General features: G+C 36.4%; 1 protein-coding gene across 1 annotated transcript in view; it reads right to left on the reverse strand.

Annotated features, from left to right (window-relative positions):
* LOC130908834 (cadherin-7-like) overlaps window positions 1–18,572 on the reverse strand; it is a 262,669-nt gene that overhangs the window by 139,849 nt on the left and 104,248 nt on the right. Inside the window, exon 3 of the mRNA XM_057824696.1 lies at window positions 3,916–4,210. Coding sequence (XP_057680679.1) covers window positions 3,916–4,210 — 295 coding nt within the window. The remainder of the gene's footprint in view (window positions 1–3,915; window positions 4,211–18,572) is intronic.

An 18,572-nucleotide genomic window follows, 5' to 3' on the forward strand; every position in this document is an offset into this window, starting at 1 on the left:
AAATACGATGTTTACTCACTACTCACAAGTCCAATGGTCCCACATTAGTAGGGCTTGTTTTGACCAATATCCACGAAGAACGTGAACCTTTTGAAACCCAAAAGGGCTCACATGGCTCTCCCTGGTGCAGCAACAATTTTCTGCAGCCGTTTGGCTGGTGTGATGTGAAAAATAAACGAATGAATGCACAAAAACAGCCGAATCCGCAATCCATCTGCACGCTATAAAGAAATGCTGTATTGTGAGATGCTGACCGGGTGACGTCGCATTCGTCCTAAACCGGAGACTGAAGCCGGAAGTCACTATATATATAGTATAATATAAGAATATATAAAGTGATCAGTGCCACACACATCCAAGCGGTCCATTTAATTCAGGAGCATAAAACAGCGCGTGAAATATGAAATAAACATGCTTTTTGGTGTCATACGCACTTTAAATATTCACTACCGAAAAAAATAACGCCCTTAGAAATGCCGTTATTCTCTAACGCTGTTATTAACAACACTGCTGCCAAGTAAGACCCACCAAACTGAGAGTGCTTCTCAATGATCAAAAACTGTCAGACACACAAAAATATCCTCATTCACTATTTCACTCCCATTAACTTTTTAAAATGGAACAACAAAAAAATCTACTTTCACGCTCATTGACTTGGTAACACACAAAAAAAAAAACAAAAAAAAACTCCTTGCTCACTTTCATTGACTTTGAACCACACCGAAAAAAAAAAAGAAAAAAAAAATCACTCCAACTGACTTTCAACTTGGATCCACAAAAAAAAATCCTCATTCACTTTCATTGACTTTCAACCAAGGGCGTAGGTTTGCATAGGGACGGTAGGGACATAACACTACTAAGTTTTCAGGATGCTGAAATTGTCCCCACCAACTTTTAAGCAACCCTATTTGCATTATATAATGGCTTCAGTTATATAGGTCATTTAGATTTTTTTCCAATATGTTGTAAGAAGAATTGACCCGACCATTATTAAGTGAATTACAGTACTTCATTATGTTCAGACTTACATTTACCCCTTTTCACTTGCTGAATGTGCCAGTCCATTTTTTCCCCTCAAACGCACGTTTGATTGGCTGATGACTTGACTCCACCCACCCACCCACACACACCTTCACAGCCCAATAGAAATACAACATGCCGCCTCCTCCGCCCCCTTTAAAGACGAGGGATATTACAAGTTTGGGTTTTTTTCCCGCCAGCAGAACAACTGTAAGTAATGTAAAAAGATGTCAATGTTGTGGAGGTCAGGGAACACACCACTAACATTCATCTGTGTGAATTTCTCGAACTCAAGGAGGAAGCTGTGATGAGAGAAATATCCTCCTGTATGTTTTCTACTGTTAACGTTAATCAAACTGGATGAAATGTAGTGAACGAAGGATTACCCCTTTATAGATGGATTATAGAATTGATAATTAACAAGTTTGTATTTCTTATGTATGTTATTTATAATTTATGTTCAAATATTGCAATTTAAATTAGCAAATAAAATCCAGACATTCATTCTGGAAGTTTTCAAAATGTTTCTTTAGTAGTTTTTGTAGACAAAGGTTTGAATCGAAGAGTGTATCACCTCAACCAGTACACAGGAAAGTTAGTATAAGTCAATACAGATTTATTTTGCCTTGATCATTTAGCATATCAATTAATTCGGTTCATATTGGTGAGAAATGTAGCCCTGACCCTCGTTCACCCAGTCTGTTTGGTCTTATAAATGTCCCGTCCCCAGCAAAAAAAAAGTGTATATGCAGGTTATGCTGTCATATCCTCCCTACCAATGTTGAGACCTACGCCCTTGCTTTCAACTCAGACCCACCAAATACTTTCAAACAAGAAAACATATCATCATTCAACATTATTTCACATCACTCCTCCAGAATTTGTATTCTGTAGTTACAGTGGGGCAAATAAGTATTTAGTCAACCACTAATTGCGCAAGTTCTCCCACTTGAAAATATTAGAGAGGCCTGTAAATGTCAAAATGGGTAAACCTCAACCATGAGAGACAGAATGTAAAAAAAAAAACTAGAGTTTTTCTTACACTGTTGCTGGTATTTTGGCCCATTCCTCCATGCAGATCACCTTTATGGCAGTGATGTTATGGGGCTGTGATTGGGCAACACGGACTTTCAACTCCCTCCACAGATTTTCTATAGGGTTTACATCTGGAGACTGGCTAAGCCACTCCAGGACCTTAAAATGCTTCTCACGAAGCCACTCCTTTGTTGCCCTGGCTGTGTGTTTGGGATCATTGGCATGCTGAAAGACCCAGCCACGTCTTATCTTCAATGCCTTTGCTGATGGAAGGAGATTTTCACTCAAAATCTCTCAATACATGGCCCCATTCATTCTTTCCTTTACACAGATCAGTCGTCCTGGTCTCTTTGAAGAAAAACAGCCCCAAAGCATGATGTTTCCACCCACATGCTTCACAGTGGGTATGGTGCAACTCAGTATTCTTTTTCCTCCAAACACGAGAACCTGTGTTTCTACCAAAAAGTTCTATTTTGGTTTCATCTGACCATAACATATTCTCCCAGTCCTCTTCTGGATCGTCCAAATGCTCTCTAGCGAACTGCAGACAGGCCTGGACGTGTACTGGCTTCAGCAGGGGGGACACGTCTGGCAGTGCAGGATTTGAGTCGCTGGGGGCGCATTGTGTTACTGGTAGTAGCCTTTGTTACTGTGGTCCCAGCTCTCTGTAGGTGATTCACTAGGTCCCCGCGTGTGGTTCTGGGATTTTTGCTCACCGTTCTTGTTATCATTTTGACGCCACGGGGTGAGGACGGAGTTAAAAGTCCGTGTTGCCCAACGACAGCCCCAAAACCTCACTGCTCTGAGGAGATCTGCATGGAGGAATGGGCCAAAATACCAGCAACACTGTGTGAAAAGCTTATGAAGAGTTACAGAAAACATTTGGCCTCCGTTATTGCCAACAAAGGGTACATAACAAAGTATTGAGATGAACTTTTGGTATTGACCAAATACGTATTTTCCACCATGATTTGCAAATAAATTCTTCAAAAATCAAACAATGTGATTTTTTTAGTTTTTTTTTCCACATTCTGCCTCTCATGGTTTAGGTTTACCCATGTTGACAATTACAGGCCTCTCTAATATTTTCAAGTGGGAGAATTTGCACAATTAGCGGTTGACTAAATACTTATTTGCCCCACTGTTAACTACTTAACATCACTTACAAGGTTAAAGTAGTTAGCACATCTCTCCACATCCTTTGTAGCTACTTAGCACATGAATCAACCAGGATTGCTTATCTCAGTGAAGCGAAATAGCTTATTAACTATTTCCAGTTCAGGTAGGTAGCACATCACTCTCTCTATCTTTAAATTGGATTGTTGCTGTACAGCAGCAACATCCACTTAGCACTACGAGGTGATTTCAGCTCCTAGCTTAGCTGGCGGCATTCAGGAAACTCGGCTCAAGGACGCAACGAGGCCCAGATAACATTGTGACGGGCAGAAACGGCTTCATTCCCTATCACAATGCATTTGTCTCAATCAGACGTGGCGCCACACAGGTAGCCGTAAACACGAACTCGCAAAGAAAACACGCCCGCGGCGGTCGGTCCGTCCTGCTGATTCAGACGTCAGCATCGTTCATGGACTGCCCGCGGCCGACTCTGGCATTTTAGGTGATGTATGTAAATCAAGCTACAAGGGCTGACAATATAATAAGCCAGAGGCCGCTGACCCGAGCAGACGGCGGAATAGCCACTCTCGCCCCTGTTGTGTTTATCACGCGTCTGCTAGGTTCACTGGCCTCGGGATGTTGTTGTTTTTTTCTTGGATTTACTCGCATTTGAAGGCTGAGCAGTCAGAAGAGATCTTGAAGCAAGCAATGGACCTAAAATTCAGAATACATAAATATATTTACCAAGCGGTGACATCTCTGGCACTCCGGCAAAGTAAGGACCGTCGAGGAACTTGGGTTCGTTATCGTTGATGTCCTGAACTTTGACCACAAACTCAGAGCGGGGCTCGACCGGCAGGTTGCTGAGTCGGTCCACGGCTTGGGCTTGAAGTGTGTAGTAGGCCTGAGCTTCGCGATCCAGACGCTTGGTAGCGTGGATGTCTCCAGTGTTCTCATCAATGGTGAAGATTGAAGTGGCGCCCTCGCCCGATAGCACATACTTCACCTTGCCGTCGCCCTTGTCTACATCCGAGTGGAGCTGTTGAAATAAAAAAAAAAAAACGTCAACATTTTAATTAAAACCACGTATTAATTAACACTTTTTAAGCTTTTCAATGATGTATCACACATGCATATCGGACAATTTTGAAAGTTGGCTAAATTGGGGGTCTCAGAGCGGAACTTCAAGTCACCTGAGTGTTTTCCGCCATATATATATATATATTAGGGCTGTCAAACGATTAAAATTTTTAATCGAGTTAATTACAGCCTAAAAATTAATTAATCGTAATTAATCGCATTTAATCGCAATTCAAACCATCTATAAAATATGCCATATTTTTCTGTAAATTATATATATATTCTGTAAAATAAATTGTTGGAATGGAAAGATAAGACACAAGATGGATATATACATTCAACATACAATACATAAGGACTGTAGTGGGCATTTCACTCTACTGTCGTTTAAATCTGTCTATGCTGTCCTCACTCCGAAGCGTCTACTTTTTCCAAAGCTAGACAGCTAGTGAACGACGCCTTAATAATCAGAATTCTTCCGTTTTCATCTGATTTATTTATAAAATGGCCTCAAACCATTGTCCTCTTTAGACCGTCGTAAAACTAAAAAAAAAAAGTACACATTGCATTAGCAACAACGTTAGCTTAGCATGCTATACAGGTTCACTAAACATAAACAAAAAGCGTCTCATACAAAAAATATAACATTTCGCTTACTAACATAATATGTACATTCTTTACAACAACCATACTTACGGACAAATCTTGTCCAAGGATCATATAAGCACAACATTACAACATAGGCGTCAGCCCGAGACGTCGTGCAGCCATATTGCACTGGCAAGAAAACAATAAACCATGTCGCAAAGCGACCACAAGAGTTCGCTGTTAGACAGCACAAAAGCCTTGCTGTATAACTTACCAAAAGGCAGAATACTGTCTGACAGGGACATGAGCGTTAATTGCGTCAAATATTTTAATGTGATTAATTTAAAAAATTAATTACCGCGCGTTAACGCGATCATTTTGACAGCCCTAATATATATATATATATATATATATATATATATATATATATATATATAAAGAATGTGGTTTCGTTTGCTCTAGTGTAGTTATGAAACGCCCTTAACGATCGGTTAATGACAGAAATGCATGATGGGAAGTTGAGGCAACCACAACTGTGAGTGGTGGCTGTCCATGTTATATGATGTGTGCCGTCTCATTCAAATGCGTAGATCCTTGAGGTTGACCAGTGTGGAAGGCACAGCGCAGCATTAATGAAGTAAAAGCAAATTGTGTGATATTCTTCCACACATTGCTTGATACATAAACTTAGCAGAGGAATGATATTTTGAAAACAAAGAAATATCTTTTTTTTTTTCTTTTTTTTTAAATTATATAATGCTGGAATTACAGTAAATCACAATTTTTCAATGGAATTAAATAAGATCTGATGTAAAATAAACATACAATATTATTTAAATTTTATTGAGCTATTCTGTTTTCAAAGCAGCACGTTCAAGCTGATTTAGCAGCAAAAAGCTGTTGGATTTCTTGGTTAAAATTTTTACAAATTTTAACTGTAAAATATGCAGATTTTTCTGTAATGGTATTTACAGTTGAACTGCATTTTTTACGGAATTTCTCTGGCAACCACAGCTGCCAGTTTTTTTCCGTAAAATATACGGGATTTTTTTTTTTATAGTGTGTCATCAGTATAATTGTGTCACTAACTCAATTTATGTCCAGCACAGATATTTTACATCCATTAAAAAGAGATAACTAAATGACATCTGTTATAAGCATTCATCAATGCTCAAGACAGAGTCATGTTATAATTATGATTGTCTGATGACCATCTTATGGTGCCACTGTCAAATAAAGTGTTACCAAATACCATAACTAGCAATTAATGAAACAACTGGAACAGTAACTGAAGAAATAATTATCACAGAACATGAATTTTGATTGCTGTTTATCTCTGTAGTGCTGCAATGCATTCTAAGAGGCATGTTGGACGACAACAGTGTTGACAGCAGGTGGCTGCAGAGATTGACTGCCTCCCCCAAGGGAGCAGTGATGACCAAATGAATTCATGAATTCATGATGGTTCATTTTGTCTAATGGCATATGGCAGTCTTATGATGTAGTTGTCAAATAAAGTGTTACCGGTTAATATTTTGGTGAAAATATCCTACAATCTATAATAATCTTCTACAGCTTTCAACAAGTGAAATTTCAGACTTTTTAAGACCACTTAAAACAGAAATTTTCTTTTCCCTTTGGACTTTTGTTTCACGCAATGTAAAATGAAAGGAACGGAAGACACACCAAATGAAATTTAATGCAATTTTATCAAGATGATTTAGGATTTTTAGACTTTTCAATAACATGAAACTGCCACGAGTCCGAACGGTCTGAAACAAAAATGTTAGCGTTTAACTCAATTCTCATGCAATTTTTTTAATCCGCTAATGTAATTGAACATTTAACACATAGTGTATTATTTAAAAGGTTGATATGATACTAGGCTGACCAGCAGTAGAGAAACAAATTAAATGCACAAACATCTTGGCTATTAAGTGTATATTTGGCATGCCTGTGCGTCTTTATGGTCCATATGTGATGCAGAATACGAGCCAGAAGCGCAGCGAGGAGTCATCTGGACCCGTTTCAAAACATTTTATGCACTTTGGAAGGCAAAACAAAAGCATGTTTTACTAAATGCTTGGATCTTGTTGATAAAATCCTGATCGTAAAAAAAGTATTTTCCACCATTTATTCTTGTCCTCAACATGCAGAGTGCAGAAAAAAAGAGGTTTTGACGGTCTTCTTGTGAGTATCAACATCAAGAGGTCATGTTCCCGAGTGGGCTAAGTCCCTTTTGATTGCTTCATATAAAATTCCTGTGAGCGCAAAATGATGATCAAACCATGGGTAAAAAAAAAAAAAAAATCATTTTCATCTCGCTGAAGGAAACCAGGATGTATTAATAGCAAGAAAAAAAAGGTCAGATCAGACAGATCAGTGGCATGTTATTATCAAAAAACTTTGGTAGACAAACCTAATGACATTTGAATGTGGGAAGCGCACAAAAGTTCAAAGGAAGCGTCCCCAAATTCTGAGTGATGAAAATAAACAGATATCCATTTAATGAGCCAAGTCAGAATATTTAAATAAGCAGTGAATATGGCGAGTTTAGGCGTTGGCTCAAATGCCGTACAATCCAAAATGTTATTTAATTGTATTAAATCAGGAGTTTCAAACTTGTGGCCTTGGGACAATTTCTTTGCGGCCCCCCATTTGACATCCAATTGTAGTATTTGAATAGCAATAGTATAGTGTATAGCATAGTAATAACATATAGGGGTTGGACAAAAAAATGGAAGCGCCTTTAAAAAAACAAGAAAAACTAATTTAATATGGTGTAAGTCTGCCTTTTTCAGCAATTACAGCCTCAATTCTCCGAGGTATTGGTTCAAGCAACTTGTGAATTGTTCCCAAAGGAATTTTAAGCCACTCTTTAGCTAGAATAAACTCTAACTCTCTTAGAGACGATGGTGGTAGAAATTGACCACTTGATTGAATCTCTAAAACTGACCATAAATGCTCAATAATGTTGAAGTCCGGGGATTGTGCCGGCCATACGGAATGCTCGACTTCATTAGAATGTTCCTCATGCCATTCTTTAACAATTATGTTCAATGATTATGATGCCAAAATGTTAGGTGTTTCTATTATTTTGGCCAAACCCTGTAGTAATTGCATAGTAATAGCATAATAATAGCAATAGTATAGTAACGGTAATGGAAATGTAATAGTATAACATAGCATAGCATAGCATAGTACAGTATATGCGCATATTTTCCAATGGGCAACATATGAATGACTTTAAATAAAATGAAAAAAATAATTTGGATATGTTTTTACCTATAAAATATTTTTTTAAGTACAGTAATTTACATTTTCTTTTTAAAAATGGGCAATAAAAAAAATACAGGCAATTCTAAATTTAAAAAAAGTAATTACTTTTGAAATGATTTTTAAATAAGATTTTTATAAAAATAAATAAAAAAACAATAAGAAAACAAAATCTAGTACATTTAAAATAATGAATAATAAATATACAGTGCTGGCCAAAAGTATTGGCACCCCTGCAATTCTGTCAGATGATGCTCAATTTCTACCAGAAAATGATTAAAATTACACATGCTTTGGTAGTAATATCTTCATTTATTTTGCTTGCATTGAAAAAACACAAAACCGAATGGGGAAAAAAGAACAATCATTATCATTTTACAAAAAACTCCAAAAATGGGCCGTACAAAGGCACCCTCAGCCTAATACTTGCTAGTAAAACCTTTAGAAGAAATAACTGCGAACAACTGCAGTTGTTGATACACAATGTGTATCCATCAATGAGTTTCTTACAATGCTCTGCTGGGATTTTAGACCATTCTTATTTGGCCAACTGCTCCAGATCTCTGAGATTTGAAGGGTGCCTTCTCTAAACTGCTATTTTCAGATCTCTCCACGGATGTTCTATGGGATTCAGGTCTGGACTCATTGCTGGTCACTTTCGAAGTCTCCAGTGCTTTCTCACAAACCATTTTCTAGTGCTTTTTGAAGCGTGTTTTCGGTCATTGTCCTGCTGGAAGACCCATGACCTCTGAGGGAGACCCAGCTTTCTCACACTGGGCCCAACATTATGCTAAAAAATTTGTTGGTAGTCTTCAGACTCCATAATGCCATGCACACGGTCAAGCAGTCCAGTGCCAGAGGTAGCAAAGCAACCCCAAAACATCAGGGAACCTCCGCCATGTTTGACTGTGGGGGACTTTTTTTATTATTTTTTTCCTGTAAACTCTATGTTGATGCCTTTTCCCTAAAAGCTCTACTTTTGTCTCATCTGACCAGAGAACATTCTTCCAAAATGTTTTGGCTTTCTCGGGTAAGTTTTGGCAAACTCGATCCTGGCTTTGTTATGTCTCTGGGTCAGAAGTGGGGTCTTCCTGGGTATCCTACCATAGAGTCTCTTTTCATTCAGACGCCAACGGATAGTACGAGTTGACACTGTTGTACCCTCGGACTGCAGGACAGCTTGAACTTGTTTGGATGTTAGTCGAGGTTATTTATCCATCATCCGCACAATCTTTCTTTTCTGTCCACATCTAGGGAGGTTAGCCACAGTGCCATGGGCTTTACACTTATTGATGACACTGCGCACGGTAGACACAGGAACATTCAGATCTTTGGAGATGGACCTGTAGGCTTGAGATTGCCCTTGCTTCCTAACAATTGTTCTTCTCACGTCCTCAGACAGTTCTTTGGTCTTCTTTCTTTTCTCCATGCTTATTGTGGTACACACAAGGACACAGAACAGAGGTTGAGTCAACTTTAATTCATTTTAACTGGCTGCAACTGTGGTTTAGTTATTGCCACCACCTGTTATGTGCCACAGGTAAGTAATAGGTGCTGTTTATGACACAAATTTGAGAAGCTTCACTTGATTTTTCAAAATTTTCAATACTTTTGTCCGGCCCATTTTGAAGTTTTGAGTAAAATGATAATGATTAAAACAATACTTTTGGCCAGTAGTGTATACTTTGTCCTGTTGACCTTGGTTTTAGAGTAGATTTTTATTTTGAACAAAAAATCATGGTTGAAAAACACTACTGTGTTTCATTATTCTGTGACTGAAATAGTTGGTCGCTGTGAAATAATGCTCAAAATGTAACTTTTTTTATTGAACACTTTCATAGTTAATTTCACTAACTTTTCATTTTTTACAACAGTGGAAAGATTGGACATACGATATCTCGGATGCGGGCGGTTTCCATTTCCTATCTGTCAGAAAGGTGAATTCAGGAAACCGGATAACACAAAGTCAAAAAGGATGATTTAAGTTTGTCGAGCAATGGAACATAAGTGCTAAATGGGTTGCATTTATATTGCACTTTTCTAGCTTCAAGGTGCTCAAAGTGCCTCATTCACACATAAAAATTGAAGAACGCTATGGTCATTCTGAACCGCCTTTCGCTTTTATTTGCGCTTTGTAAGAAATGGAAACGCCTGACAAAATTGCAACATGAATTCAATACTGTCAAAACTCTTCAGCTGCCTTTTGATTGTAAGCCAAACCGCAGCAAATCGACAAAGAGCAACACAAATACTACTCCGAGAAAAAAAAAAAAACTGATTCACATTTCTGGTGTTTTATGCGAGTAATAGACGTGCATTTCAATTACAGCAGGGGAAAATAACAATAGCCTTCAATCTAATGACTTTTTCTGCTATTGTGTGCGCCGCCGTTTAATTAGCTTTGTGTGTGTTTGTCATATAGCGCCGTGACAAGGGGCTCTGTAAACATTTTCTTTGCATTACCGGCGGATTATTGTTGAAAGCCCTCATTCAATCTATGGGAAAATGTCAACACGTTGTTAAATAAGCAGCGGTGCTGCAGGTTTAGAGGCTGCGGTCAATATTAAATTACGGCAAAAGAGTAACACGCCGTTACAGTGAGGAGACGACGCCAAAGGTTTGTATTAATGGAATCCATCAGCGGCGGGAGATGACGCATTAGGGGGCGCCGCACCTCCAGTGTCGCCACGATGGAGTGTTTACTCAAAGTCAACATTTCATCTTGGGGGAGGGCGGACGTGGAGGTTGGTTGCGCCGTAAATGCCGACGACCTGGCAACCGTGACGGGACAAAGTTCACACGAGGGAGGTCGCATTTCAAGGGAACTCGGGTGGTTTTGCTCTATGTGCTATAGTACTGTAGATGTTGATAAATGTGTGCCAATTTTTATAATTTCATAATATTGCATTTCAGAACAATGCAAAGACAGAAACTGTCTGAGGTGTGAGTTTATTCAGTGTGGCATATTTGTGGGGAAAATGAGACTAGGTCATCATGAGTACTTATTCATTTGTGAGCTATCCCAAAGAAACCAGATTGGTTTAAAAATTGAAAAAGTAGGTTTTTGAGGGTTTTGATCTTTGAATGAAAATAATGTTTGAATTAGAGGAAATTCAAGCTCACAACGTAGTGGAAAATGGCTAAAGAAGATGATACGATGGTATTATTTGCTCAAATAACAGACTTATGACTAATTTGGATACTTTACATAACACTAGGCATATTGTACTAAGCAGTTGGTAGCTAAAAAGCTCTAATATGCTAACGACTGTCTTCTTTTCTTTTTCTTTGTTGTTGTTGTTGTCGTTGTTGTTGCAATTTTCTCAATGATTCTAATGACAAAATGAGTTAAAAGCTAATTTACAGTGCAAATATTGATGTGAAAGTTTCTGAAGCAAGGGTTTATTTTAAAATTATTTTTTAAAAACATTTTATTTTAGGGCAAGAGACTATTTTCTGTAATTTGAAAAACTATGTATTTGTATATATTAGGGCTGTCAAAATTATCGCGTTAAGGGGCGGTAATTAATTTTTTAAATTAATCACGTGAAAATATTTACCGCATATAACGCAGATGCCCCACTCAGACAGATTCAAATGACACCACAGTGTCATGTCCATTTGGTACCTGTGTTTTTTGGTGTTTTGACGCCCTCTGCTGGCGCTTGGTTGCGACTGATTTTATGGGTTTCAGCACCATGAGCATTGTGTAATTATGGACATCAACAATGGCGAGCTACTAGTTTATTTTTTGATTGAAAATTTTACAAATTTTATTAAAACGAAAATATTAAGAGGGGTTTTAATATAAAATTTCTATAACTTGTACTCACATTTATCTTTTAAGAAGAATGCCATCTTGATTTATTGTTATAATAAACAAATACAGTACTTATGTACAGTATGTTGAATGTATATATCCGTCTTCTGTCTTATCTTTCCATTCCATCAATAATTTACAGAAAAATATGGCATATTTTTTAGATGGTTTGAATTGCGATTAATTACGATGAATTAATTTTTAGGCTGTGATTAACTTGATTAAAAACTTTAATCGTTTGACAGCCCTAGTAGATATAAATACACATATTAACTAACCTAACCCTAAATAAAATACTGTATTAATATTAAAAAGTATATAAATAAATAAATGTCTAAATTAATGAAATGTTAATAAAAACAAAATTTATGATATGAAAATGAATATAGACAAGATTAAAGCCATTGACAAGCCATTAACACTTTAAAACTGATGTTTGTTTTACTTAGTATTTAAATGATTGCCCGATCAAGTCTAGATTTTTGCTTGAAAAACACTTGTTGCCACTAGAGGGCATTATATCTCATTTTAAAATGTGATGATTGGAGTATTTTCTAGACATTTTCTTAATTCTCTTGATGACGAAAACAAGCTCAAACACAAACTTAGAACGCAAACATTGAAGTGAAAGTTTCTGAGGTGGAGAGTTTATAAAAAAACATTTTCAAAAATTTTTTTTTTCTTTTTTTCTTTTTATTTATTTGAAAATATACACTTATTATCAAAAGAGGGCATTTGATTCTGACGATGCGACAATTTTCCGGTTTCTTCAGTAGTTTTTGTATTAAACGTCTATAAAAGTCTTTTACAGTCTTTAAGTGTTTCTGCATAGAGTCCACTATTGTTGCGCGAAGCCAGATGAATACAACTGTTCTACTAAATCGGTGCATATCGATTTATTGGCGCGCCGACTCAGAGGAGCGTACAGTGGGACATCTTGAATTGTCGTATGTAATGCCGCTTTAGAAGTCTCCTTGTCTGCAGTTATTGGATATTATTGATTTCAAATTTAGCACAAACTGTACAGAATGAAAATTGGCTTGTTGATGAAGTGCAGCTCAGTAATTCTCCAAAATGGAACCCCAAAAATTGATCAAAGCTGCCGAGTAAATACAAGGGTTTTAAATGAAATCCACTCATCATCACAAACGCAATCAACACTTTTTAATGATCATTTTGGATGTTGGCTCTGATTGAACCATTTTACGACTTCTCAGCAGGCTTAAAAGCACGTTTTCTCTCATATTAAACCTGGAATTTGTTTCTCTCTTTTTAATTTCTTGCTGCATAAAACTTGAGAAGCAGGAATGTCAAACCAAGGTTACACAATTGGTCACAATTGAAATGGCAAAATCCCTTTTAACCATATCCCATTTTAAATGTCAGAATGCTTCCTTTGCTGCCAACTTTCGAGTTTCTTGCATGTTTTTGTACTTCTTTTGGTACTTTTCAACAAATAAAATGATAGATGATAGACTTTTTTTCATCATTAAGGTTCTATTTTCTAACGTTTTGGTGATCATGTGCATTTTGTTCACATGAATGTAGTTGAAAATTTCGTGTGGCATTTTATGGTGATAACATTCTAAATAAGGGTGTTCAATTTCCTTAGAAGCCAAAGGTCACAGAGAGGAAAAAAGGACATTCGTGATAACTTGATAACGGTTTAGCCTATTTAGCTCAAATTTGCAGAGTAGGAGATAGATGAGAAGGGGTCAAAGGTCACCGAGGGCACCGATGTGGGGATGTTTTTTGAATGTTTTTCGGTTGGGTTTGGAATATTTACAACAGGCAAGTATCAAACGTGAAATACAATGAGCACAAATACGTATAAAAATTAATTTGTTAGGTATGTTCAGATCGTATAACATTGTATTCTCTTGACTTCATCTGAAAAATTATATAACTTTATTAGAGATGTCCCGATCGATCGGCAACCCGATCACGTCATTTTCAAAGTATCGGAATCGGCAAAAAAAATATCGGCCATGCCTTTTTTTAACATATATACAGTATATTTTTTAATTAAATCATTTTCTAATTGTATTTAACGTTACAGACATAATATGTTACACTTATCCAAAGTCTTTAGTTTAGGCTTAAGGTAGGGGTTATCAAATTTATCCCAATAACGGCAGTAATTATATTTTTTAAAAATGTATCATGTTAAAATATTTACCGCAATTAATGCATGCGCTGCACGACCCACTCACGCATTGTCGCGCTCCATCTGTAATGGCACCGTTTTGCCTATATAGAGAGCTAAAAGGCAGCGTAAAATGAGTAGAGTGAATTTTGGCAGCCTTTGGAGCCTTAGTTTAATTGGCTAAAGCCTTACAATCCCTCTCCCTATGATTAGCAATATCATGGGAGGCAATGTGGGGAAGCACGGTAGCAATTGATCTTTTTCTTAACACCTTAAGTTATACCCCATCGCAGAGAAGATATATGAATTGGTAGCACTACGCACACTCATGGTTCCACTTGTCATGGTTGCACTTCCCATCATGCATTTGGGCATGGCCTTCAGTATCATTTACTGAAAGCTCAACAAATACACTAGATGGCAATATTTAGTCACAATATACAAAGTCACAAGTCTTTCTATCCGTGAATCCCTCTCACAGAAAGATAATGTTAATAATGTAAATGCCGTCTTGAGGATTTATCGTCATAATAAACAAATACAGTACTTATGTACTGTATGTTGAATGTATATATTCCTCCGAGTTTTATTCATTTTTTTCTTAATGCATTGCCAAAATGTATATGATCGGGAAAAATTATCGGGAATGATTGGAATTGAATCGGGAGCAAAAAAAAAAAAAAGCAATCGGATCGGGAAATACCGGGATCGGCAGATACTCAAACTAAAACGATCGGGAGCGGATCGGGAGCAAGAAAACGTGATCGGAACAACCCTAAACTTTATTGTTAATTACATTCAGGCTCATAAAGCCGTATTAAAAAAAAAAAAGGGTTTTGTTCATCTAAAATTTTGCCGAGCTACCAAAACCAAATGCAGCTCAAAAATTAACAAACAAAACTTTTATATGTCCTCTTGGGACACGTTTTATAAACTATTATGACTATTCAACTCTAATTGGAAATAGTAATCAGACTTTTTCCTAAAATGTGTGGTAATGACCAAATAAGATAAGCCCCAAGTGCGTAGGTTTGCATAGGGACGCTAGGGACATAAGACTACCAACTTTTTAGAATGGTCAAATTGTCCCCACCAATATTTAAGCAACCTTATTTGCATTATGTTGTGACTTCAGTTATATAGGTCATTTAGATTGTATGCCGTAAGGGCAGAATTGAACTTACTATTATTAAGTGAATTATTTCCATTATGTTCAGACTTACATTTACCCCTTTTCACTTGCTGAATGTGCCAGTCCATTTTTTTCCCCTCAAACGCAGGTTTGATTGGTTGATCACTTAAACAAATGTTGACAACATGCCACCTCCTCCACCTCCTTCAAAGAGGAGGGATATTAGTTTTTTTCAGTCAACAGCACCAGCAGCTACTGTAGGTAATGAAAAAAGACGTCAATGTTGTGGAGGTGGGGAACACACCACAAATTTTGCTGCTGAAAATTTGACATGAGGTAACTTAACATTAAACCGTGTGAATTTGCTAACCTGCAAAACTCGAGTAGTAAGCTGCTTAGAGAAGTGTCCTCCTGTATGTTTTCTCCTTAAACTGTTAGAAATGTAGTGAACCGAGGTTTACTCCCTTCTCACAAATTGTCATTTTTATTTTTATTTATGTGGCCTTAAAGCAGCCCAAAGGAGCTTTCATTTTCTGTTGAGTTTGGCTGTGCTTGTGGAAAAAAGCAGTAGTGTTTTAGCTGAAGGAAGGCTCAATTTTTATTTATTTTTGTTATTCCCTGACTAAGAAGTTTTTTCAGTTATAGTAATTTATTTAGACAGACAATGTTGAGTGGTCTCGAGACAAATGTTTATTTTTTTGCATTCCTGGCTAGGTAACAGATTATTAACAAGTTAGTATTTATTGTGTATGTTAATGTAATTTAAGTTCAAATATTGCAATTTAAATTTGCTAATAAATCCAGACATTTATGTGTTCAAAATGTTTCTTTAGTAGTTTTTGAAAACAAAATACATATGAAAGTTAGCATAAATCAATACAGATTTATTTTGCATTCAATCAATCAATCAATTAATGTGGTTGATATTCGTGAGAAATATAGCCCTGATCCGCATTGACCCAATCAGTTTGGTCTTATTAATGTCCTGTCCCCAGCAAAAATGTACATGCAGATTATGCTGTCCTATCGTCCCTACCAATGTTGAGACCAAACCTACGCCCTCGATAAGCCCATCCTTAAGTTATTCATATTATAATAAAAACTAGAACGAGCAGAAATCAGCCTAAGCAGCCAAATTCAAAGCGTCGACAAATTAAGTCGAGCCATTGCAAAATTCCTTTTGTTTACGTCTGTGACCTCATTGCCCTAAATTTAATGTCTTCCATTTCATAATATAAACATATCCTGCAAATTTGATAGCAATCATTTTGTTTGTTATTGTGTTGCCTGGAAAACAACCTTACAATATAAAGTAAATAAAATAAAATAAATAAATAAAATAAATAAATAAATGAACAATAAAATCTCGGCCACTTACTGCATTACATTTACCTGTATATCTGGAATATGAAGAAAACTGCCCGACAGCAGGCAATTTTGCAGTATTTTGGACCCGTTTTCTGAATTCATTGGTGGCAATTGACGGTGCAAGATTGGTTCATTTGCCCCCTTCCAGTCCAAATGGATTGCACGTCTCGCACCGTCAATGACATTCACTAAAAACTAGGGCTGTGAAACGCTTAAAATTTTTGATCGAGTTAATCACAGCTTAAAAATTAATAAATCGCAATTCAAACCGTCTACAAAATTTGCCATATTTTTCTGTAAATTATTGTTTGAATGGAAAGATAAGACACAAGACGGATATATGCATTCAACATACTGTACATAAGTACTGTATTTGTTTATTATAACAATAAATCAACAAGATGGCACTAACATTGTTAACATTCTGTTAAAGCGATCAATGAATAGAAAGACTTGTAGTTCTTAAAAGATAAATGTAAGTACAAGTTATAGAAATTTTATATTAAAACCCCTCTGAATGTTTTAGTTTTAATAAAATTTGTAAAATTTTCAATCAAAAAATAAACTAGTAGCTCGCCATTGTTGATGTCAATAATTACGCAATGCTCATGGTGCTGAAACCCATAAAATCAGACGCACCAAAACGCCCGCAGAGGGCGACAAAACACCAAAAAACACAAGTAACAAGTGGACATGACACTGTGCTGTCATTTTAATCTGTTTGAGCCGGGCATGTGCGTTAATTGTGTCAAATATTTTAACTAGGGCTGTCAAACGATAAAAAATTTTAATCGAGTTAATCACAGCTTAAAAATTTATTAATCGTAATTAATCGCAATTCAAACCATCTACAAAATATGCCATATTTTTCTGGAAATTATTGTTGGAAAGGAAAGATAAGACACAAGACGGATATATACATTCAACATACTGTACATAAGTACTGTATTTGTTTATTATAACAATAAATCAACAAGATGGTATTAACATTATTAACATTCTGTTAAAGCGATCAATGGATAGAAAGACTTGTAGTTCTTAAAAGATAAATGTAAGTACAAGTTATAGAAATTTTATATTAAAACCCCTCTGAATGTTTGAGTTTTAATAAAATTTGTAAAATTTTCAATCAAAAAATAAACTAGTAGCTCGCAATTGTTGATGTCAATGATTACAAAATGCTCATGGTGCTGAAACCCATAAAATCAGTTGCACCCAAGCGCCAGCAGAGGGCGACAAAACACTAGAAAACACAAGTAACAAGTGGACATGACACTGTGCCGCCATTTTAATCTGTTTGAGCGGGGCATGTGCGTTAAATGCGTCAAATATTTTGACTAGGGCTGTCAAACGATTGAAATTTTTAATCGAGTTAATCACATCTTAAAAATTTATTAATCGTAATTTATCCCATTCAAACCATCTATGAAATATGCCATATTTTTCTGTAAATTATTGTTGGAATGGAAAGATAAGACACAAGACGGATATATACATTCAACATACGGTACATAAGTACAGTATTATTTATTATAACAATAAATCAATAAAGTGGCATTAACATTATTAACATTCTGTTAAAGCGATCCATGGATAGAAAGACTTGTAGTTCTTAAAAGATTAATTTTAGTGCAAGTTATAGAAATTTTATATTAAAACCCCTCTTAATGTTTCGTTTTGATAAAATTTGTAAAATTTTCAATCAAAAAATGAAGCTCGCCGTTGTAGATGTCAATAATTACACAACGCTCATGGTGCTGAAACCCATAAAATCAGTCGCACCCAAGAGCCAGCAGAGGGCGACAAAACACCAGAAAACACAAGTAACAAGTGGACATGACACTGTGCTGTCATTTTAATCTGTTTGAGCAGAGCATGTGCGTTAAATGCGTCAAATATTTTAACGTGACTGCCCATTAACGCGATAATTTTGACAGCCCTACTAAAAACACATTTTGCATGCAAAACTCTAAACGGAAGTTTCTGAGGTA

The sequence above is a fragment of the Corythoichthys intestinalis genome, chromosome 20 (assembly GCF_030265065.1).
Source record: "Corythoichthys intestinalis isolate RoL2023-P3 chromosome 20, ASM3026506v1, whole genome shotgun sequence".
Taxonomy (NCBI): Eukaryota; Metazoa; Chordata; class Actinopteri; order Syngnathiformes; family Syngnathidae; genus Corythoichthys; species Corythoichthys intestinalis.